Here is a 24267-nt window from a genome sequence, read left to right on the forward strand (position 1 = left end):
TCACGGTCAGGGCAGCTAGGATCTGGAATCAACTTCCAAGAGAAGTGGTGCTGGCTCCTACCCTGGGGGTCTTTAAGAGGAGGTTAGATGTACACCTTGCTGGGGTCGTTTGACCCCAGTACTCTTTCCTGCCATGGCAGGGGGTCAGACTAGATGATCTACTCAGGTCTCTTCCGACCCTAGAAACTATGAAACTATGACTTTCAACATACCAGGTTCTGAGCATCCATCACTACCACTCGCAATAAGATAAGGAATACTGCAGCACTGGTGATACCAGAGATAGGCCATTGATGCCACTGGCAAAATTCACAACAGGGCAGAATCTTAGCTACAGTCAGGGAATGCTCAGTATGGCTGAGGACAGCCAAAACAACATGAAGTTCAAGACTTCTTTTGTCTTCTCTAATTATAGGGCTGCTCTCCACCAGGCCTATCCTGGACATAAATATAAGTAGTCTTTTTCTTTCCACACTTGTCAGGCTGGACTTCAAAGGACCTGGGTAGGTGAGCTGGCAAGAAACCAGTCAGCAGTAGACAAGGTTCAGTGTAAGCCTGGCTGGTTTCCAGTTGAATGTTATTAAAATGATCTCACGACATTTTTCAGTTTCGACAAATTGACAAATTTTGAAGGGAACAAAAAGTTTGTTTAAACATTTTGTCCATCAGCTGTTCTGTAGCCCACTTTCTGAAACACTGCATCCTCTCAACCTCATCCTGGAGTGATGTATAAGTTTTTGAAAGGGAAAAGGGATTACTTTAAATCATGTTAACTTTCCTAGTTCTTGTGACACAATAAAATGGTTCATTCTTGCCTACAGTATTTCAAGTCCTGAGGTATAATCTAAGATTACAAAGCTAGAAGAATAGTTAGCTATGAACTTCTATTGGTTCATCTCTCCTTAGTGCTTTAGAATATAAAATGCATATATTAATTTTGTATTCATTCTTTGAATTTATTAGCTTTCACCTTTGTTTACAAAATCTGTGTTGTCAGTAAAGATGTAAGCAGGTACAAGTGATATTCAATTACACTTAACCATAATATTGCATCTTGTTAAACAGGTAATTCTCTAATGGATCAATGAAAACAAAACGATGACAAGTTGTGGTCAACAGTCCTTGAATGCGCTGATGGTTGTGTTCTCATTACTTTTATCAGCAGGTAATGTTTCTACCAAAAGTGTGTGTGTGTGTGTGTGTGTGTGTGTGTGTGTGTGTACCCACACACACTTGAACTGAGTAAGGGAAGCATGTGGTTAGCTGTTTTGTTGGATCCAAGACTAAAACGGTTAGGTAGGTTGGATCAGCAGGTAATGTTTCTACCAAAAGTGTGTGTGTGTGTGTGTGTGTGTGTGTGTGTGTGTGTACCCACACACACTTGAACTGAGTAAGGGAAGAATTTGTTTTGTTAGTAATTCCATGTAATAACATTATAACCAAGTGTATCCCTAAAAGAATTAAACCAAGGATAATGTGATATGTAAGAATTTGAACTGTGTAATTGGTGATTGGAAAATAAGATAAAAATGCAATACTGTTATGTTTAGGAAAGTTAAACTAACAGGAATCTAACAACATAGGCTCAAAATTTGTCACATAGAACTTTAATGATCAATTTTGCTTGCCATTTGACTCTGAATAGTTTATGGTCTCCTTGAAAAAAAAATGAAGGGGTGGGGGCTTCACTACTGTACAAATCATACTGTTATATTGAATGATCCATCTATACTCCCAGCAGCTAGGATTACATGCAGGCTTGGCAGAATTCAATTTTTATTTTTTAACAATTCAATGGCTAATATTTGGGGGCATGTTATTTTTAAGCATTTATTTTGATTTTTATCTAGTTAAATTTTTAGGATTGTGTGAAATTAGGGGTGTGGGGGCATGTACACACAAATATGCCTGCTTCCTCCTCCAGCCCAGCACACAGCATGCACAGGGAAAGTTGTGCTGCTGGGTGTTAGCCTGATGCCTGCTACTTTGCATAATACTGATGAGCTCAGCACCCACTTTCCTTTGTCCCATAGAGGCCGTTGCCCCCCAGCCCCTCCTCCCAGTCCCCACCAAAGAAATGTCCAGCTGCTGCAGAAGCATCTGTCCCCTTCAGCCAGTGGCTTGCTCTGGCCACTGGCTTCCACTTGAGTTGCAAGGCAGTCACTGAACTAGGGAGGCAGGGGAGGGAACACAGGTTCCTATGCATGCAGATCACAGTGCTCTGCCTGCCCCTTCCCACCCATCTACCTGCCTACCTCCGCCTCCAGCCACTGCTCAGCTGGACCACACCTGGACACTTCAGCAGCAACCTATTTTTATGTCCCTTTCTATAAATTTTGACTGTAAATGATGGAAATACTTTTTCCTTGATCTGAATTAAAGAATTAAAATTGAATCCTGCTGAGCCTAGTTATATGACAAGTATATTCACTTTCACAAGCAAGAGCATATGAACGTGTGTGTGGATCACGTTGCCCACCACCGTCTAGCCTTTCATCTCTTTCTTCTGGTACAGTTAAGTTTGCAAAACTATTCCCATCATAAGCAGTATCTTACACAGGCTCAGACCTTCCAAATCCTCATCTGTTTGTCTGAAGTTTTCCATATTTACAGTCTTCAAGAGGATATTCAAATAGAATCCTATGCACCATTTCTTCTTTTTTCCTTTTTTAGTTTGTAAAGGTCCACCCTTTCCCTCTTTTGGTATACTGTTAATCACACTTCTGTATACAGGAATACAGCAAAAATGGCTTAAATTTACACACAGAATATCTTCATTGAGAACTAGTAATAATAACTAGCTTTTACAACGCTTTTCATTCCTACTTCTTAAAACACTTTACCAAGTTGGCTGACCACTATTATCCTATTTTAGCAATGTAGCAGTGAAACAAAAATGTGTTACTTAGGGTTACACACTGTCACTGAGCAAAATAAGTAATCTAAAGAAATGTGAAGAAATAGTGTTAACATAAAACAGTAATTCTCAACCTCTTTAGACTGAAGGTACCCCATGGAAAATGCTAGCTCTTAGTTTTCACTCATTTTTGCCTATTAAATAATAACAATAGAGGATTTCTTTTGTTGGAAAGAACTCAGAAAAACCACAACAGATCAAAATGTTTTTAACACTATGGATTCCTATTTGAAATTTCTGGGCTTACCTTGTGAATCGTATTCAAACAGCTAGCAATGCTAACATTGTGTGGGACCCTGTAGCACCCTTAAAAAGATCCCAGGGCACCCCACAGTGTCACAGAACCCTGATTGAGAATCACTTATTTTCAATGAGCCTTAGGATCATACATACATAGAAAAGAAGGGCTGGAGGGAACCTCAGGAGGTCATCTGAGCTAAGCTTCTGCTCAAGCCTGGATCATCCTTTTCTATATCATCCTATACAAGTGTCTGTCTAACCTGTTCTTAAAACAGCACAAACAACCCTTTCAAAGAACTACCAGGAATATGCTCCAAAACACTAAAAGCGTCCTAGCTTGCCACAGGTAAACCAGAGGGATGAGAGACCTGTCAGTATCCTGACACTCCATGGACAGGAAGTAGTTTGTTAAGGTAAAATCAAGAGTTCCAAGATATCCAATCTTAACTCCACTCATTGTGCCTGCATTTTGATATCTTGACCATGGCATCTCCTAAAGAAAATGTCATGATTTTGCATTATCTTAGAAACAGTTTGTGATCACATTAATAAAGATTGTTTTGTATGGATATTCATGAGAGGACAGAGATCTTCAAACCAGATCCTCAAATAGATCCTCAAAAGGGAGCTGAGTACCTCAACTTCCTTTTTAGGTATGTAATTCCAAAATGTAAATCTTGCATACACTTACAGAGATGCTGCCTAATCCTTGAAGCGTCTAAAATCTGTAAGCTTCTAACACTGCTAGTAAAGAGTTATTTAATGATGTGGAAACATTTTTAGAGTGAAAATATCTAAATGGCATGTTTCAAACTTTCTGAACAAAAAAAAATTGATATTCCAACTTTTTCCCTGATTCAAGGTGAAAATAAATTTCAAAATATCAGAATTCTCTGCAGAAGTTAACTTTTCTGACCAGCTCCTAGTATAGACTTCTGAGTTCAATATTCCTGTCTTAACCACAAGAAAATCCAGACTTTTGAGCAAGGTACGGACATTCAAAAAGCCTGAGGCAAAAGCGATCTAAGTTATGCAATTTTCTGTAAATGGTGTAGTTCTGTAAATGGTGGTAACAAACACACATTCGCCCTTTGGTGAGGGGGCAAATCTTATACCACGTTCTGCCATTTTTAAATCAGTCTGTGCGCCAAGCTTCTGTTCTGTTACACGTATAAACTGGTTTTGTATGCCAAACTTCGGTTCAGTTCTGGGTATAGACTAGTTCTGATCACTTATAGTGGTAAAAGTGTAATGTCTGTACCTGGCCTTAGTGGACAATTGCAATGCCTGTTAATTTTGAAATGCACTAGTATGGTTGTTTGACAAGACTAGAAGTGAAATGTAGTGTGTTAGAGGCCAGTATAAAAAATGAAATTGGAACAACTGTGTGAAGAAAATTTGGCAGAATACATGAGCACACCCAAGCATTAAGCTGAGGATCCAGCCACGTGCCTGGTTTTTAACAAGGATTTTCTATTTCTTGCCTTTGTCTTTAGCAAATTTACAAACAACAAACATAAAAATACATATATTCTGGGCAATAAATATCAGACGTTAAAATTTTCAGGTAAACAGTTTAGCAATTACGCATAGAAGTGAGTATTTACACAGAGAGGTATACATTTGTTTATACAATTATTTGCTTTAACTATGGGATTTCTGGATATAATTTGGGCATGTATATACTGTATTTACTTGATTCCAAGACAAGGTTTCCTCTCCCCACTCAATTCCAAGACAAGGGGCTTCCCTCCTTCCCCCACCCCACCATGTTGAGTGTGGGGGTGAAGCAACAGCTGAGGCCCCAGCCCCAACCAGCTGCTCCCTGCCTGCTTCCCACCACTTTTTCACCCTCTGCCTCATAGCCTTGTCCCCTTCCTCCCCAGTGTCCCTGCTGGCCTTCTTCCCCCCCACCATCTCCTAACCTATTTTACTTCTGTCCCTCCCCGCACTCCCCCTCTGGCACTTACCCTTGCTCCAGAGTCAGCAGGCTCTGTCCCCACTCCATCTAGCTGGAGCACAGCCCCAACTAGACTCCATAGCATTTGAATTGATACACCATATTCTACAATCAAGATCATTTTCTTCTCAGAGCATGTAATGCTTTCAAAAGCTTGATGCCAAAAAGATGTGTTACCTTCCGTTCTGGAGTATGAAATCATCATCAACTCAGTCATATTCTAAGAGTATCCTGTCAGAAAGGAATGAGTTATGTTTGTTAAGATACTTGATTCAGCTGCAGGACACAAGAAATTTCTGGCTCCACCATAGACTATCTATGGTCTGTAGTGTACTATAGGGTTAATTTAGCATTTCCATAATTTTTACATTTTTTAGTAGTGTTGTTTCCTAATTTAGTTCTGGGTCCCAAAACTAATCCTTTGTCCCTTGTTGCATAACAAATGCCCCAAATTGTGATCACAGCAATGTGTACTCAAAATTTGTACCACCTTTTTTCAGCTGACATCTGCTTGCTTACAGCAATAGAGCACAAGCTCTCCATCCACCCTAGCTAGGCACTTCTGGGGCCAAATCCTGCATGACATCAGCCTCAGGCATTAGCCCAACCCAGGGCCTATGTCTGCAGGGACAGAGCAGGCTATGCTATGGGCTTTCCCACTCTGTGCTTGCAGGCACACACCCTGTGAATTCCCTTGCTGACACAGAGCAGGGAAGTCCAGTTTCCCACTTTACACTTGCAGGGGAATTTCTGGGGCATAGATTTAATAGATTTCGTAGACATTATGGCTGAAAGAGACCTCACAACATCATCAGGTCCAGCCCCTTGCCCAAAGGGCAGGAAGTCAACAGAGTTCAAATGATCCTAGCAAGATAGGCATCCAAGTGTTTTCTGAAAGTATCCAGAGTAGGTGCTTGCACCACCTTCCAGGCCCTGGGGACTCAGACAGCAAAGAAGTTTTTCCTTATGTCCAGCCTAAAATGGCCTTCCATGAGTTTGTGACGGTTGAACCTTGTCTTTATTTGGGGTGCTCTGACGAACAGTTGTTCTCCCAGTTCCTGATGCAGACCCCTTACGTACTTATAGGCTGCAAACAAGTCACTCCTGAGCCTATGCTTTTCCAGACTGAAGAGTCCCATGTCTCTCAGCCTCTCTTCATAAGGCCTGCTCTCTTGTCCTCTAATCATTTGCAAGGCTCTCCTCTGGACTCTCTCAAGCTTCTCCGTATCATTTCTGAATTGTGGAGCCCAGAACTGGACACAGTATTCCAGCAATCTTCTCACCAAGGCTGAGTAAAGTGGGAGGATGATTTCCTGGATCTTGCTTGAGACGCATCGGTAGATGCAAGCCAGAGTTTTGTTTGCTTTTCTAGCTGTGGCATTGCATTGGTGGCTCATGTTCATCTTGTGGTCCCAGGTCTCTTTTGGTCGTGGTGCTAGCAAGTGGAGCACTGCTGAGCCTGTAAGTGTGGTGTGAGTTTTTTCTCCCAAGGTGGAGCATCTTGCATTTCTCAGTGTTGAATGCCATCAGGTTTTGATCTGTCCACATTGTAAGCCTGTTGAGGTCAGCCTGGATTGCCAGCCTATCGTCTAGGCTGCACTTCCCCCTAGTTTGGTGTCATCAGCAAACTTAGCCAGTCTGCTTCTGACACCAGAGTCCAGATCATTTATAAACACATGAGTGTATAGGTGGGATAGGTGACATGTGTTTGCAGGTGGGTAAGAACAGGGGATTTCAGCAGCATACATATCATGCTGCCATTCCCTGAGCTAAGATGCACCTCTACAAGCAGGAGAATTGCCATGGTGTGTGGCACTTGGGGGCCATCAGCCTACAGGATCAGGCCCTTGAAGCGCTAGTAGCCCAACACAGCTGATCTCACCCCAGAAATTACATCTGTTTATAGCCCAAGTTATACCAGTTAACTAAACTGGCTTAAAATCGGAACAAAATTATTTCACTTCCACCACTTTGATAGTCTCTTTAGGCTGTAAGGTCATCAGGACATAGACTGTGTGTGGAATCTCAGATGGGGACTTTAAGTCCACCATAACACAAACTTTAATAAATCTTAAAAATACATATTAGAAACAGGTTAACTACAGATCTCTTTATCCTAAAAAGCTGTATAATGTGCTAGTATTCATATAACAGTTAGTCTGTAGTGTATGATCTGAATGAATAGACAGAGACAATTTAACTGTTTCAAGAAAAGTGAATGGCAAAGCTGGAGTGAAATAGTTATGGAAAAAAAGTCTTAAAGGAGGTAGTAAATATTTTACATGGGAAGGTAATAAAAAGAAACGTACAGGCTCTGATAAATCATTTCCTTTCCATAGCTTTTTTTCTAACTTTGTATATTCACAGTTGCTCTAGTCTGTTAGCATGTCAATGTCTTTTAATTATTATTTTTGGCAGACTGGTGCACATCAAAGAATGACCTTTATAGTGGAGCAGACATTTTTGACACATTAATAACAGCTGTTGTTAATCTTGCATCTTCTCCTGACTCTCATTCCAGTTTGCATATATTCTTTTTCTTTACAATAAAATCATCCAAGTAAATTTTTGGACTAACTTTTCTAGGCCTTTGCTGGTACCCATATTTTTAAACATCAGAGCTGAAGATATTTTCTAAATGTTTTAGTATTATGTGTCCTCCAAACATGTGGTAGTTATTGATAGCATTTCTTCTTTCAATTTAATAAGAATGGAAACATAGTACTCCTAAAAATTGAAGTATAAGATATAAGATTTTTCCCCTCAGACTCAGTATTTGTATTTATCTTTAAGTAGAAATTGGTGAAATATATTATTACTATTTTTCAGAAATCTAAGAACATTTGTTGAAGCTTAACTAAGAAAAAATAAAATATACATAATATGCAGCTGACACAAGTGACTCACAAAGACAATATCACTCTTTGTTTTACAGCATTGTCTGCTCACTTTCGGGTCTGTGAGCCATATACAGACTACAAAGGTCGCTACCACTTTGGTTTTCATTGCCCACGTCTTTCTGACAATAAATCTTACATCTTTTGCTGTCACCATAACAACACAGTATTTAAATACTGCTGCAATGAGACGGAATTTCAGACTGTTATGCAGATGAACCTAACAGGAAATGCAGATGGATATATGCATAAGTAAGTAAACGAGTTATAAAGTACTCTTTACCAAATTATTCTCGGTCTAATCACATAGTCTGAGAGATGCTTAATGGTAGAAGTAATTAGAATAATTACTCAGACAAAGAAGCATTGCTAGAAGCTCTTTTCCTTACAAGGTTACTCCTTAGGAAGGGTATGCTTTACCTTTGCTTCTGCTTTGATGCTCATTATAAACATACATATAAAAGCATGTATGTACATTCCATAAGACAATAAACCAGGGGTGGGCAAAATGTGGCCCGGGGGCTGGAAGTGGTTTGCCAGGACATTCTAACCGGCCCATGAGGCCCCTAAAAAATTTAGAAAATTAGTATTTATCTGCCCCTGGCTGCCTATCATGTGGCCATCAATGGCTTGGCAAAACTCAGTAAGTGGCCCTCCTCCCAAAATAATTGTCCGCCCCTGCAATAAACTGACTCTCCCTCCTAAAGAAATTGTCAAATCTGTGTTTAAATATATATTAGTATGAATAAAAACCTCAGAAAGTGACACAAAGGGAAGCGGACATTTTCCATACCAATCCAAATGTTTTGCATGGATAATTGTTATTTTGAATTTCTGCACATTTTGCATATTAATGCCTTGCAATCACCAAACTTGAATAATGAAAAGCATTTGATTATATGTCTGTGTTGTTTATCTCTCTGTTTGTTACCTGAGGTCATTTTTGCACATTTATTTTTATTCCAAAGCAACTCAGTGACCTGTTTTGGAGATAAATCCAAGATAGGTGGGGGGACGGGGGGATTGGAAGGGTTGAACACACACACATGCATGCACACTCAACTGCAAAAATCGTGAGGAGATCTGGTATTATCATTAACGCTATGGGCTAAATACTATTTCACCTAATAGGTATCTAACTATGATCCTATCCCATCCCGCTCTGGTTCCTGAAAAAAAATAATGTAAAATCTAGTTGGGTTCTCCTCTTCCTTGACATTTGTTTTTGACCTAGTCTCCAGGTGGTGGTGGTGGCATGTTACAAAAGTAGGTCTGTTAATGGTTTTTTAGGTTCTCATACAAGGTGCAATATGATCATACTTGGGAGCCTATGCCCACTTAAGTATGAAACAGGTGGAATAGTATCTGGTCCCTCATGGACAAGATTCTTATGCCTGCACTAGCTCCTTTGCACTGCTGAGACATTCTGACTCTAACTAGTTATTTGCATATTTCTGTGGGGCATGAAGGAACTCTTAACCTGATGTAAAGCTAGAGAGCTAGGTTCTGAAATAACTACCTTCCCTATACCTTATCTCAGTCTGGGATCAGGGTAAGGAAGGGGGAGTAAAGAAAAGGATGATGTTTCAAATCACCTATTTTCAACTAGGGTTAGGGATCGATAAAACTAATGGCAAAACTCAGTAGGAGTTTTGCCATTGTCTTATATGAGAGCAGGAGCAGGGTTGCAGGTCTCTTCAGGACTACTTGCCACTGACATAAATTAGATGAATTCCTAGACTACTCTAACTCAGCGTGATGCCAGGGGGAGCAGCATAAAATCCAAACAACCAGTGAGGTAGTTAATGATCTCTCTAATGGCTTATTCATACAAATGTGCTGAATGATTGCTGCTGGGGTCTTGTCTATACATACAAAGTATTCTGCTTTAACTATACCAGACTGGTTAAACCAATACAATCCCCCAAGAGTGGACAGTTATGTTGATTAAAGGAGCTTTGTACTAGTATTCCTTCTTCCTGCACTGGATTGAGAAAACAAAATACACTGGTATAAGGCAACTTTAAAATGGTCTAACTATGTCTACATATTAGGACATAAGATACATCTATACAAAAAAAGAAAGCATACCCCTAACATACACATATACCACTGACACAATTATACCAGTACAAAACTCTGCATAGGGCAGTTCTTGCATGCAAGAGCAAATTTAATCTTAGACTTTTACACAAAGTAGCTATACAAAAACTGTTTGTTACCCTAACATTTATCTTTAGAGAGAAATGTGCAAAGTGTGGAGTGGTGTTCATTCTTGGTTTGCCTTTTAATGTTATCAAATTTAAAATTATTTAGTAAATTCTGGACTTAGTAAATTCTGGATTGCAACTTAGTAAGTACAGCCCTATCTGTGTGAAGGTTTAAGATGCAGTAGCTAAAAAAAAACAAATTTAATAATGGCTTTTGGTACCAGAATTTAAATACAATTTCCCTGCCTAGGATAGATAGGCCATCCTGTACTAGGGTTTTAACTGTTATATCATTCCTTAGAAAGAAAAATAAGAATTGGGAGGAAAATGAGTGGCCTGGTCTTTTAGAGCTCTCTAATTTTTCTATCTATATCAGAGCACTGGGTAAATCCTTTTAATTTTATTATACATCTGATGATAAATAATCACTTAGCTGTATCTGGGAAAGTGTTACTCCTATAATCCTTCAGGGAGAAACTCATCACTTTTATAAATGATGGTTGATCAGTTAAGCTCAATTTTTTGGACTTAGCAGAAGGACCTCACTGGTGTGTAGACTTTCTGCTGATCTTCTGCACAGGGGAAAAATTATTCTGAGTATGTAAAGGCATGAAACCTGAGAGAAAAAAACATTCTAGGGTCATGACTTTTTGAAGTGTATCAGCTGAGCCAGTCTTTCCTTCTTTTTAAGCTGCTGAACCATTAGGAGGTGTTAGGCATGTTAGGCATAGTCAGGACAAAGCATAGAAGTTAAAGGCCCTTGGAACAATTCCAGCCAGGGTCTTGCAGCCTCCTGCTTGTGCACACAGCAGGGCTCTCTCAAGTAATAACATTGTGGCCAACCACTGTCAGTGCAGATAGAGGATTAAGTAGCATTCACTAATCCTTTATTTCCTCTTTCTCTATCCTGTTTGTAGGAGTAATCCTCCAGCTCTGTTTCTCTGGCAACTCCCCTGCCAGCCATGAGCACTTTCTATGGAAATAATATATGAGAGGATGGACTTTCCAATGTGAAATGGCAGCATTCTTTCCTGCAGCTTGACCCCTTAGTGTGTGTAACAATATGTATGGATCTCGGAGGCAAAACCAGCGGCAGCAGAAAGGAGAAGTCCAAAGGAGGAACAGGAAGTAAGGGGGAGGAGACAGGAAAAACGAGAGAGTTTGAGAGGCTGGGGGAGAACAGTAGGCCCTGTAACAGCTTTGTAAGAAACTACTTTAATAAAGACACTGTTTATATTAAGTAGGGAGCTGTTCCTTGATTACCCATACAGGGTCACATGAAACATGGAGGCAGCAGAAAGTCTGTGAGGAAGCCCAAGACAAGAGAGAGACCTGGGCCCCAGCAGTGATTAAAACAGATTGCAAGAAGCATGGAGGGACTGAAGCCCCCAGGACAGCTGGATTTCAACACAAAGAGCCTGGCACAGACATGGAAACAATGGAAGCAAGAATTCAGTTTGCATACAGAATTAACCATGACTGATAAAGTAGAGAAAATGAAGGTAAAGCTGTTTTACTATCTAGTGTGGGGAAAAGGCTGTGAAGTAAGTGTGACACTGATGACAGGGAACTCTGACACTAAAACAATTAATAGAAGCGTTTGATGCATACTGTGACCCCAGGAAAAATGAGACTGTAGAGAGAGATCAGTTTTTCACCCAAAACCAAGAGGAAGAGGAAGGAATAGAGGCCTATATCACAGCACTGAAAACTCTGGCATCCTCATGTAACTTTGGAGATGTAAAAGACTCCCTAATCAGGGACAGGATTGTGTATGGTACCTGGGAATCTGCCCTGAGGGAGAGACTACTAAGAGAGGTAGATCTAACCCTGGAAAAATGTCACAAAATTGCAAGAGCAGCAGAATTATTTTAACAAAGGATCAAAATGATATTCACAGCCACATGTACAGAGCAGGTTCACAGGCTCAACCTAAAGGACTCTGGAAAGCAGGAACCTGACAGGCCAATTGCAAACGTCAACAATATGATTCTGTGCATGTACTGTGGGAAGCTACATGAAAGGCAGAAGGACAAATGCCCAGCCTATAGAAAAGGGTGCAAAAAATATGGAAAACAGAGTCATTTCAGGGGTCAGTGTCATAGCCACCAAAATAGAAAAAAAAAACCCAGTCCATGCAGTGATGAGCGATCAGGAGACTACAGATCAGGAGGAATCTTTCAGTGTAAATTTGACAGATTCACAGACTTACAGGATACACACATCACAGGAAAAAAACAGGTAACAACTTGGCTATATTTGCAGGAATGATGCTAGAGCAAAAACCTATGAGATTCCAGGTGGATTGTGGAGCCACTTGCAGTGTCCTTCCTGTGAATCTATTGAGTAGCAGCATCAGAATGGAAAAATGTCACCAAGTGCTGTTAATGTATAACAGAACAACTATGAGGCCACTGGGAAAGTGCCGGCTGACTATAAGAAATCCATGCAACAAGAAACAGTACTGCCTGGAATTTATAGTGATTGACAGGGCGGACACCCATCCACTGCTGGACAGCTGGGCAGCACAAGCCATGCATTTAATTACATTGCAACACAACAACATCCTCCAGGTCACAGAAGAGCAAGAACGGTTGTTAAGTTCTTGACCCCCTGTTAAGAACACTGCCTAACATTCTGTTAAGATATGGAGACATATTCCAGGGCACTGGATGCTTTGAAGGCAAACTGAAGTTAAAAATAGATCCACAGGTGCAACCAGTACAACTACCAAAACACAGAATTCTGCTAGAGGACCGGAAAAGGGCTAATGTGGTCCCTATTTTCAAGAAGTGGAGGAAGGAGGATCCAAGTAATTATAGGCCAGTTAGTCTCGCCTCTATCCTTGGAAAACTCTTTGAAAAAATTACTAAGGATTATATTTGTGTGAGTCCAGCGCAAAAAATAATGCAGCAGAGCAACCAGCATGGATTCATAGCAGGTAGATCATGCCTGACTAATCTGGTTTCTTTTTATGACCAGGTCAAAAAACACTTAAATGCAGGAGTAGAGGTAGATGTTGTTTACTTGGATTTTAGGAAAGTCTTCAATACGATATCTCATCCCATTCTCATAAATAAATTAAGAGGCTGAGACTTAGATGATTGCACAGTCCAGTGGGTGGCAAAATGACTTGGGGGTCACACCCAGAGAGTGTTGGTGGACAGGTCGGTATTGACCTAGAAGGATGTGGGCAGTGGGGTCCCGTAAGGCTCGGTCCTTGGACCTGTACTCTTCAATGTCTTCATCAGCGACTTGGATGTGAGTGTGAAGTGTACTCTATCCAAGTTTATGGATGATACTAAATTGTGAGATGAAGTGAACACACTGGAGGGTAGGAAACAATTGTAGGTGGACCTGGACAGATTGAAAAAGTGGGCAGAACACAATAGGATGCAGTTGAACAAGGACAAATGCAGAGTGCTGCACCGAGGGTGTAAAAATATCCAACACACTTACTGCCTGGGGAGTGACCCTCTCAGCAGCACAGAAGTGGAAAGAGATCTCAGAGTCATAGTGGACTCCCAGATGAACACAAGTCATCAGTGTGACGAAATCATCAACAAAGCTAACCGCACCTTATCATGCATTAGCAGATGCATGACAAACAGAACCAAGGAGGTGATACTTCCCCTCTATGCAACATTGGCCAGACTGCAGTTGGAGTACTGTGTCGGGTTTTGGGCACCATACATTAAGAAGGATGTAGATAACCTCGAGAGGGTCCAGAGGAGGGCCATGTGTATGGTTAAAGGTTTGCTGACCACGCCCTATGAGGAGAAACTAAGGGACCTTGGTCTCTTCAACCTCTGCAAGAGAAAGCTGAGAGGTGTTCTTGTGGCTGCCTACAAATTCATTAGCAGGGCGCAGTAAGAAACCGGAGATCCTCTGTTCACCAGGGCACCTCTTGGGGTAACAAGAAACAATGGTCACAAACTGACAGAGATCAGATTTTGGCTGGACATCAGGAAGAACTTCTTCATGGTGAGGGTTGCCAGAATTTGGAATAGGCTTCCGAGGGTGGTAGAGCTCTCCCCTACCTTGGGGGTCTTTAAGAGAAGGCTGGATAGGCATCTGGCTGGGGTCATCTGACCCCAGCACTCTTTCCTGCCACTGGCAGGGAGTTGAACTCGATGATCTGTTGAGGTCCCTTCCAACCTAGCATCTATGAATCTGTGTCCTCAGTAGCTGTGGAGAATGATTGATGTAGGGCAGGGGTGTCCAACCTTTTTGAATGTGGGGCCGGATCACAAACTTTTTTTCAACCAGTGGACCAGTGAGCCATATTCAAAGACCTCACAGGAAGTGGTATCACATCAGGAAGTGATGTCACATGACCTTTGACACCAATGAAGTTACTGGAAGTGACAATGAAATGGGTCTGGAAATGTGCCTAGGGAAGTTGTGGTTTTCAGAAAGTATGTATGTTTGGTATGGCTTAGGAACAGGACATCATTTTTCTGTGCAGGGGGTTGGACTAGATTGGGGCTGCCCAATGTGCCCAATGTGGCCACATGTGGCCCACAAAGGGCCAGAATGTCACCCACAGTCTACATGGGGTCTGCAAGCAGTTAATAGATAGGGCATGGGCCTGGGCAGCCACCTCTCCCACTGCTGTGCAAGGGGGAAAGGCTGGGGCAGGGGAGAAGTGGTCCATGTCCTGCAAATGTAGCCTGCATAGCTGAGATGGGGGTCTTCATGCTGCTGGAGCAGCCCATGCAGTGATGGGGTTCTAGGGGCCCACCCCTACACATGCTGGTGTTATCTGGGGTCTACAGCCTCACCAGATCTGAACAGCCCTGGACTAGCTTATCCTTGAGATCCTTTACCAACTTGATCATGGTCATTGTGGTTAATTAAATAGAAATTGTAGTTATATACTGCAGAGACGTGGAAGAGATAGTATTTATTCATATGAATTCCTAAGAAAGTAAATGTGAGATGTATGAATGATTGGCTTCCATCAACTAAATAGTTTGTGTATTTTGGAAATACTGTCTTTGCAGCAGATCCTCTACTGAAGTTAACTAACTGATTTGCACCAAATGTGACTGTCTAGCAATCTTTGTCTACCTGATCAAGATCTATGTCTGCATGAGTTAATATGTCCTGGAGAATCTCATAATTGAGAAACTCTATAGATGAGTTATTAAGCCAAATTGGAGAAAATTTCCTTTGTTGAAGTCTGAAAAAAGTAAGGTACATTACATTGAAAAAAATTACTTGGTAGATATTATTTTTGTTTGTTCTTTATTTCTTTTTCCTCTAATATTTGTTCATCAGCTTTGCTAGTAAAAGAATCAGTGCTCAGAAAACTAGGGATTTTTCACTCATGGCACTAATTAAATGTGCCATGCTAAGCAGAATTTATGTTTGTCCAGTGGAACACCATCAGGGTTCTCCATTCACTAGTTATGCCATTTCCTATTATACAGAAAGCTATAAGAGGAAAAAGTAGAACTTAAAACATCAAAGGTGCCTGTAGACACATGCTGTAGGGCTGCTCTGATGCTCTGTTACACACAGGGCATCAGAACAGACTCAGTTAATCAAGTAAGTACTGTGCTCCAGCATCTTCTCATGTCTCATGTATCAGCACTCCCTCACTTCAAAATGGCAGTAGGGGCACTTTAACTAAAGCTTGTCAAATGAGTTTTAGTTCAAACACCCCCGATGCCATTTTGAAGTGCAGAGACGCTGATAAATGAGACAGTGGCACTTTAATTAGATCAGGTCTTGGGCCTCTGCCCCTGCCTTCACAGCTCATATAAAAATGCCCTAAGGGACAAATTCTGGCCCAAAATGGTGGCAGTGAGGCCAATGGATCCATTTCAATTTATATCCAGTAAAAAACATGGACCTTTGATTTCATATGCATTTCTATAGCTTTGTTAGCATTCCGAGTAATGTTACTCCCTCCTAACACTTGCAATCCTGACTGAAGGGATTTTTTGCACAAAGTGGCTTCCAGAGGTTCAGTGAAAGGGGTGATGGAATCATTTTGACTCAGCTCATCTTTCTCTCTTGATTTTTGAGGCATTATAACTAAATTTTGACTCCCTTAGCTCCCTCAGACCCTGTTGTTTAAATGCTTCCTAGCTTTTTGAGTGGTTATTTACTTCATGAATAACCCTAGTGATTTCAGTACTATAGTGAAGTAAGTAAATATACTTGCTCAGAATTTGTACTTTATTATAAATGATCCCTTCTAATTTTAAGTACAAAATGAAAAAGAAAATACTTAGATGCATGCATATTTTAAGCACCTAGAGGTTGATTTCATTTGTTGTTTATCATTATAGATATAGCAAATGCAGTTCACTTAATTACAAAGAAAAACTCTTTAATCACAAGTTTAGGGATGTCTGTTCATGGTTTCTTTTATTTTAATATGAGGTAGGATAATGTTACAGATTAGACACTAGAATGGGCCTGAGTTCAAAAGCTTCCTGTGCAATTTCAAGGACAGGTCACATGAGGTTAGAACCAATGAAGGACTTAGGCATCTACCAGGTAGGTACTGGAACACCTTCCCTTTTAGATATCTGGCTCACAAACTAGAATACACAACCCAGAGTTAGGTTCCTCATACAAGGTGGGAGGAAAATTAGATCTCTCAGAAAGGTGATCCAAAAATCTGGTATGTTGAGCAGGGAGCTGGCTTAGAGGTAAGCAGCAGAAGACACTAGGTACAGAAGACTGTCTAAACTCCCACCCCTTTCTAAATCTGAGATACCCAAGTCAGGACTGTCAACTGGAAAATTCATACATTCAGGATCCTGAGTTCTTGCACTGTTTTCCACTTTTCCATTCATAATACAGCTAGGTATGGTGATGCACATTTTCTACATGATAGACTAGTCACTATAGTAATCACCTAGAAAGCTGGAGATCTGAGTTCTGGGTTCTCCTTAGGCTGAGGAGTTCAAGCCCACATGTCCCAGAAGAGTGTTCCATCCACCAAGTTATTATCTAGGGTGAGTGGGAGTGTACTCCCTTCTTGCTGAATCTGAATCATATACATCACCCATTGGATTCTTGAAGAGCTCACACCATGTATGTAACTTCCAACCCCTACAAAGTCTTTCCTAAACTAATTATGACCAGGAGAATATTGGTATTGCGTTCTTTCAGGTATATCCCAAAAATATTTTTTTCTCATGTAATATCCCCAGTGAGAAATATCTTTCCCTGAATACGCTGAATAGCCAGGTCTTATGAGTCTCTTAAAATATAAATTCATCACTGTCTGGAAGGCCCTGTCTCAAGTGCCTTAATCAAGTCTTCAGAGCCTGTTTGAGTAAACAAACACCTGTCAGATGCTAGTTCTCAGTGATTACTTCTTTTCAGCTCTTTAGGCTTTCAGCCTATTCCAGGTGTGAAAGAAACTCAGTGTTTAAGCAATGACACTTGGGAATCATTTTATATTATGCAATCCTAGCTTTACCATAACATATCAGAAATGGATTTAATATCGTGTACTACAGTTCATAGAAACATGGATTATATGGCTGAGTGCATCTTAATGCCTCCTAGCTGTCGAGACCACACAGGCCATCAGTCAGACTCAAGAAAACATGCATGACACCTCACAAACACCTCAAAATTTTTTTTAGGGATCCTGACAGGCATTACCAGCCCCCCTCATTTTAAGATGAGAGTAGCTACAATGGATTTTTGTTAGGGACCTGATGCTGTTGTGTGTTAAGCATGCCCATGAGCAAAACCTACCTACCTAAATCCTGCTCTGCCTAATTTCTGGATTACGCTGGGGCACACACAGTAGGTAGATGCTGAACTGCTCAGGGAAGCACAGGGCAGTCCTTGCTATGTGAAAAAAGCAGAACCCTGGACATTTTGAGAATGTTTATGTCAGTTATGGACTTTTAGATGCCTCCAAAGCAAGGTAGCCACTGGCAGTGAGGGGTGGGGGTGCACTGATGTGTGCCCCATCCTCAAATGGAAGGGATAGGTGGTCAGGCAGTTTTGCTGTGATAGGGATCTGGTTGCCTCTGGATCAGTTCCCTCTAATTCTCCATACGGCCAGGCCAGGATATGTAACTGTGTACAAGTTTATTAATATATGCACATAAATATAGATGAGACCCTTAAATGAATAGTAAATATTTACAATATGATTTTACAACCACATTCAACAAACAATGGCCAGGAAATGGTACCACCACCAGTGGCTATCGAGTCCCCACAGGTAAGTGACCAGTCCTAGAACAGGAAAATGAAGGTAAAGGCAAACAATCAACACTCAGCACAGGTGAGTAATTGGGTCCTGGAACAGGTAAGCACAGGTAGGAACAACAATATTCAAACACAAGCTAACAATAGGTAACTATTGACTATTTATGAAGGACATTTACCTGGAATCAATAGGTAAAGGTTAGACTCTTATGCATCATGGAGAGTTTGATCATAATAACCCAACATATAACAACATATAAGGTGTTCTCACCCCCTTAGAGGTGCCAGTGGTGTGGGTATACCTGAGCTCCCCCTTTCAACTTTGAGCACTGGTGTGCCTTGCTGGGAAGAGGAACAATGCCTAGGCCTTCCTATCTCTTGTGGACTGTCAGACACCTCTTACCCTGCAGGGGCCTTTGTTGGTTCCCTCCCAAGGGTTCCCTCCCCTGGGGGAAACCCCCTTTTCCCAACAACTCACAACTCCTGGCAAGGCTGGAGCTACCTCTGACTGTCCCAGTTTGGGGGCCTCCTCAAGGCAGGGGTGGCCCTCCACTGTCCAGGCTCTCTCCCACTCTGTAGCAGCCTCATGGCTCCATACACCGTTACATGCACTGCAGGGCTTGTCCTTCTGCCAAAGGTTGGAGGTCCAGGCTGCCGTGTGCAGCACCGGGTCTCGATCAGCTCTTGGGCCCCTGGGGGCTGACACTGCCTGTGTCAACTACCTGGCTGTGTGCCAGGGAATGCGGACTCAAGCTGTCTGAAAACAGCTTGCCAAGTTGAGATCCACTTCCAGATCCTTCTTGCAGCAATCTCTGCACCATACCCTGGTCACTTGCCAATGGTTGCAGACCCAAGCTGCCTCAAGTGGCTCCCAGGGTCTGAGCTTCATATACTGTGCTGCGCTGTACTACGCACTGAAGCATCGGTCCTGGTGAGGAAGTCTTCAGGGTGCTGGGTCCACTCACTGGGCAGCTCTTCCCAGCTCTTCTCCGCCTCTTCTTCCTTCTTCTCCTTCCCCCCAACACATCTCTCCATGTGCTGGGAACACAGCTCCTTTTATTCACTTCAGAGGCTTCACCCCCAAAGTCTTGCCAGAGCTGCAGAATGCAGATTTCAGTCAGGTCTGGGAGGCTCTTCACCCCACCCCGCTCCATGCAAAGGGTGGAGGCTAGCCCCACCCAGCCCTTTGGTTCTTGGTCTTTTGGGGGCGGGGCTTGTCCACCAGTAAAATAACAATAATACTATTCTCTATCTTACTGAGAAACAGATCATAAAGGATATGAGGTATTCATACACTATCTTGATAGGGGGCCATCAAAATACCTGAAAAGATGAGGCTTCTTTTTTCTTTTGTGTCTGAGATTTTGAATTAAGCAGCTTAGCTTTGATGAATTATGCATCCAGGTTCCTTGCAAGCTTTGGATTTAGACAGACATCTTATGAAAGGTCCCCTCCCTCCCCCCACCCCCCAATCTGTGTATATTTAAAGACTAAGCTGTTTGAGCTCTGCCTGATTCCCCAAACAGACTGTACCCTAAGGACAATAAAGAAAAGAAATGTCAATAAAAATAACTTAAAAGTAATCTTTGTTGGAGAAGTAGGTTTAGGATGGGATTTTCAAAGCAGCCAAGAAAGTTAAGTGTAAATTTAGTTAGCAAGGTTACAGTTTTTTACAAAATTTTCAATTGAATATTAGGTGCATGCTCTTCAATTAAATTAAGATGAACATCAAAAAGGAAAGGGCCATATTTTTTGTTTCATTGTCCATGGATTAATTTTTTGCTCAACTTGAGAACCTTGAACGTTGAAGTCTTTTTTGGGCCTTGTTACATGATAATTTTAGGCAATTTCTGGAGCTCTTAACCCCCGGATTGGCTGCAGATTAACACCTATAAGTGGTTTAAGGGGTATACTTGGTAGCTGTGTTGGTCTGAGACAAAAAGACATACAAAAAAGTAAAACTCTTGGTTCCAAAATGATACTTTTTATTAGACCAACTGGAAAATGGAAAGAAAATTGTCCTTTTCTGCAAGCTTTCAGGATCAAAGTCTCTTCATCAGGCTCTGGGAAAAGTGTAGATGGTACAAGATGGTAAGAAGTCCCCATAGATAGGAAATAAACACAATTTTTACACAGAGGGAGCTGAAGATGGAAGTCTGTCCCTCTGGGTCCATGAGAGTGTCTTTGTGAGCTGTGTTGAGTAGCTCTTTGATGCGTTGATCAGGTAGAATTCCTTCCCTGGAGGTGTCAGATGGCAGGCAGGGAGATAAAAAAAAAAACTTCCTTGTTGTTCTGCAATTAAGTTTAAAATCCAAAATCAGCTAAAGTTCAGCATCTTCCATGTTTCAGGGATGTACTTGGTAGCCGTGTTGGTCTGAGACAAAAAGACACAAAAAACTAGAACTCTTGGTTCCAAAATGGACAGCTGAAGCAGAATGGAGCTTAGCAGCTGCAACATGGCACCCCAAAGCTGGTTCCACTGGGCTGTTCAGGGTCTGACTGTCAGCTCTCCTTACCTGGCTCACCTAACAGCGGCCACAGTTGCAGCGCCTGAACTTACCATAGCAGCTGGGCAGCTCTGGGAATGGAGGATGGGACTCAGTGCTGGGGTTGCCCCAGTGGGGGGCAAGAAGTTCTGTCCCTGTTCCCCACACTCCCCTGCCCCAGGCACGCTCCCAGACCACTGGGCCTGAGCAGAACAAGTAAGCTCCAGGGCTGCAGCATTGACTCTGCCCAGCAGAAGCAGTGAGCCTGTGGTAGAGGGGAGGGGATGCAGGGATGGGCCACTGAGGCATGTGTCTGGGTCCTAAGCGACCAATTCATTTTTTTCCCCTGGAGCTTATCCCCACCACACCACTGCCAGTCATCTAGCTGCCAAGTAAGCTCCAAGGGGTCCAATCATTTTTGGAGATCAGGTGGCACCCAGCCAGGCAGCAGCCCAGGAAGGGGTGGCACAGGGAGTGGGCTCCATAGAAAAAAAGGATCGGGCTCCTCAGAGCTCAACCAGTTAACTGGTCCTGCTCTTAGCTTCTTTAGTCTTGCCCTTACTCACCAATCCTGTAGTGGCAAGTCACAGCAGGTGAAGGACAGGCAGAGATTTTTTTTCACCTTCAGGTATAACTGTTCCATTAAGCCAATTAACACTTCTGCTGCTTACAGTATAAGATGTAATACAGTGTAGTCTTGGGGCCAGATCCAAAACCTACTGAAGCTGATGGAAAGATTCCCTTTCTGTTCAGTGGACTTTGACTTTGGTCCTTAAAGAAAATCTTTGCATTATTCATTAACAGAGGTGTAACTAGCATTTTCAGCAACCTCAGCAGAGGCAGGAAAGGGAGATGTTCAAAGCTGCTGCTGCCATAGTGCAGGCTCCCCTCACACTTGCTCCTGCTGGTGTCATGTGGGCTCCCTGAAGGTCACTATTCTGGTACCTTCTCTAAATTGGTGTCTGGGGCTGGTATCCCACTCATCCCACCGTAGTTGTGCTACTATTCATTAATCCAACTGTTAAAATGGTGAACTTGTTTTGAAACACACATATGTGACCCTTTATTGACATCTACTTTAAATTACTCGGCTATAATCCATGCAAGCTATAGCTTACAGAACCACTTGATGTGAAAAATATTTTATCCCAGCTGAATGTAGGAAACAGGCTAAGGCACCAAATATGTCCATAAAGCTCTAGTTCAGCTTCCCCAGTTGTGCTGAACATGGGATCAACTCTTTTCTGTCAGTTTATGGAAAGCTTTATTTATTCTCTGAGATCCTGCAAGAATCCTGAGATTTCTCATATGACCTACTGAACCCTTTTCCAATCATTTTCAGCCCTTCAGAGCAGTACAACAAAATTGATAATGATGATGATGATGAAGATGATGTGTCAAAATTACACTCCCATCCCCAAGTATGCAGGCATCTTGCAATTACCAACTATGTGAATGAATGTTTGCTTGAGAGAAAATGGAAATGTGGTCATTCAGTATTTAGCAGCCTTATTCCAGGCTGCTGCAGGAATAGTCACCCTCTTGAGTTCTGGGTGTCAAGCCACACCAGACTTCCAAGGCTTTTTTTGCTGAAGTGAGGCTGAGATTCAGGTTTTATGGATTTTCTTGGCACCATTTCTTTCTGAAGGCCTTCTTAAAACGAACTTTTTTTATGTTCCCCTTTTCTTGGAATGTTTCCATATGGTACCAAGGAAGTAAAAGAGAGTGCTGGCTGCCTGTAGCTTCTGGCCCACTGTCTCTTGCTTGGCTTCTTTTTCCTATACATGTTGCCCAGCCCTGGGAAAAACCAGAGAGCCTTCTTTGATGTGCTAGGGCTGTTTTGGTTACAGGCTTGAATGTATCACTTGTAGGGGTAATGCACTTCCTCACAAATACATTTGAAGCTGTGTCAACAGCACTGTAAATGTCTTAAAAACAGTTATATGGACAAAGGACATTGTCACCATGTCCATGGAGTACCCCCTCTAGCCTCGGGTTTCCTGCCTGCCACAACTTGGATCTTAAAGAAATAAAATAGGGAGGAAGTGATTGTTACCAGAGGAAGTATCCACAGGAAGCACCACGCTGGAATAACTTGGTTTTCTCCTTTTGGCTTTTATTCAGTGGTTTGCAAGTTTAACAGGAAATTCCCCTTTAAGCGGGGGGTGAATCACAGTCCGAAGGGTTAATCCTGAATTCCAGCTGGGTCACTCTCTGTGCTCAGCAGAGGATCTCTGGCCCCTTACTTGGGACAGTAAATGTGGTAGTGTGCCTACTTTCTTGTGTCGGCATTGAAGAATCAAGGTCCACAGGGTCTCTTCTTCAACCCCTGCCCAGCGAAGGGAGTCCCTGGGCTTCTCTGTCTTGCCTGAGTCCTAGCCCGCACCCCCCCCGTAACTGAAAGAAAGCAAAAAGGGGAAAAAAAAGAAAGGTTTCTTTTTGTTCAATTCCTGCCACTAATTGACCAATTAGCGGCTTGTTACAAACGCTGCTTGTCGTCTTTTGTCATGTGACTTCAGCATGCAGGCTCTGCGGCTCTCCCACGGTTGGGACTTGCTTGCTCAGCTCTCAGTATCGCTTTTCTCTCGGGGTCCTGGAGTCACCCATACTCTTCAGGGGTCTGGGTGGGAGTAATACCTCCTGCTGCCCCTCTGGCTCAATGTGTCGTCCCCGATCCTTAATGCCAGCTGTGGCTCCAGCCTGCAGCACGGCCCCGCTTCTCCCTGCACTCACCGCTGCTCCAGTGGAGTCAAGGTAAGATAAGGTGAAGTCTGGGTTCTGAGATCCCTCTGGTCCTGCACCAGGGTCTCTCTTCCCAGATCCTTCTGTCTGGGGGGATCTCTCTCGCAGCTCCTCCTTTCTCTCTCTCTCGGGTGCCCGAAGGCTCCTTTCCTCTTCTTCCTCTCCTTTTTATCCTCTGGGGTTTGGCCACCATTGGCTTCTTAGGGCCAGGGGCCCACCCTCTTCATGGTGTAATTATTTCCAGCTGCCCCCCTTTTCCTTAATAACAGGGTCTCAATGAGAACCCTGTTACAGACATGCATGTAAAATTTCCACTGGAAAATATGATTTTTTGACAAGGGTTATGGACAAACAAAATTAGTTCCCTAGAGTGAACATGTTGGAGACCCATGTCTAAACCATTCTGCATGTGATTTATATACACCTTTGCCTAACCAAAACTCACACTTAAGATAGTTTTAGCCTTGTCCTCTGGTTACCCACTGCTGTTGTCCTGATCCCTTTATAGTTTCATAGTTTCATAGTAGCTAGAGTCAGAAGGGACCTAGGTAGATCATCTAGTCTGACCCCCTGCCTTGGCAGGAAAGAGCACCGGGGTCAGATGACCCCGGCAAGGTGC

At 42.4% G+C, this 24267-nt stretch overlaps 1 protein-coding gene across 4 annotated transcripts in view; it reads left to right on the plus strand.

Annotated features, from left to right (window-relative positions):
* KIAA1644 (KIAA1644 ortholog) overlaps positions 1–24267 on the plus strand; it is a 179332-nt gene that overhangs the window by 83988 nt on the left and 71077 nt on the right. For all 4 annotated transcript variants that reach the window (XM_019544315.1, XM_019544317.1, XM_019544316.1 and 1 more), the window contains exons 2-3: positions 1066–1165; positions 8053–8266. In XM_019544315.1, coding sequence (XP_019399860.1) covers positions 1099–1165; positions 8053–8266 — 281 coding nt within the window. In that variant the 5' untranslated portion in view covers positions 1066–1098. The remainder of the gene's footprint in view (positions 1–1065; positions 1166–8052; positions 8267–24267) is intronic.

Source organism: Crocodylus porosus, unplaced genomic scaffold (genome assembly GCF_001723895.1).
Source record: "Crocodylus porosus isolate Cpor-Errol unplaced genomic scaffold, CroPor_comp1, whole genome shotgun sequence".
Taxonomy (NCBI): Eukaryota; Metazoa; Chordata; order Crocodylia; family Crocodylidae; genus Crocodylus; species Crocodylus porosus.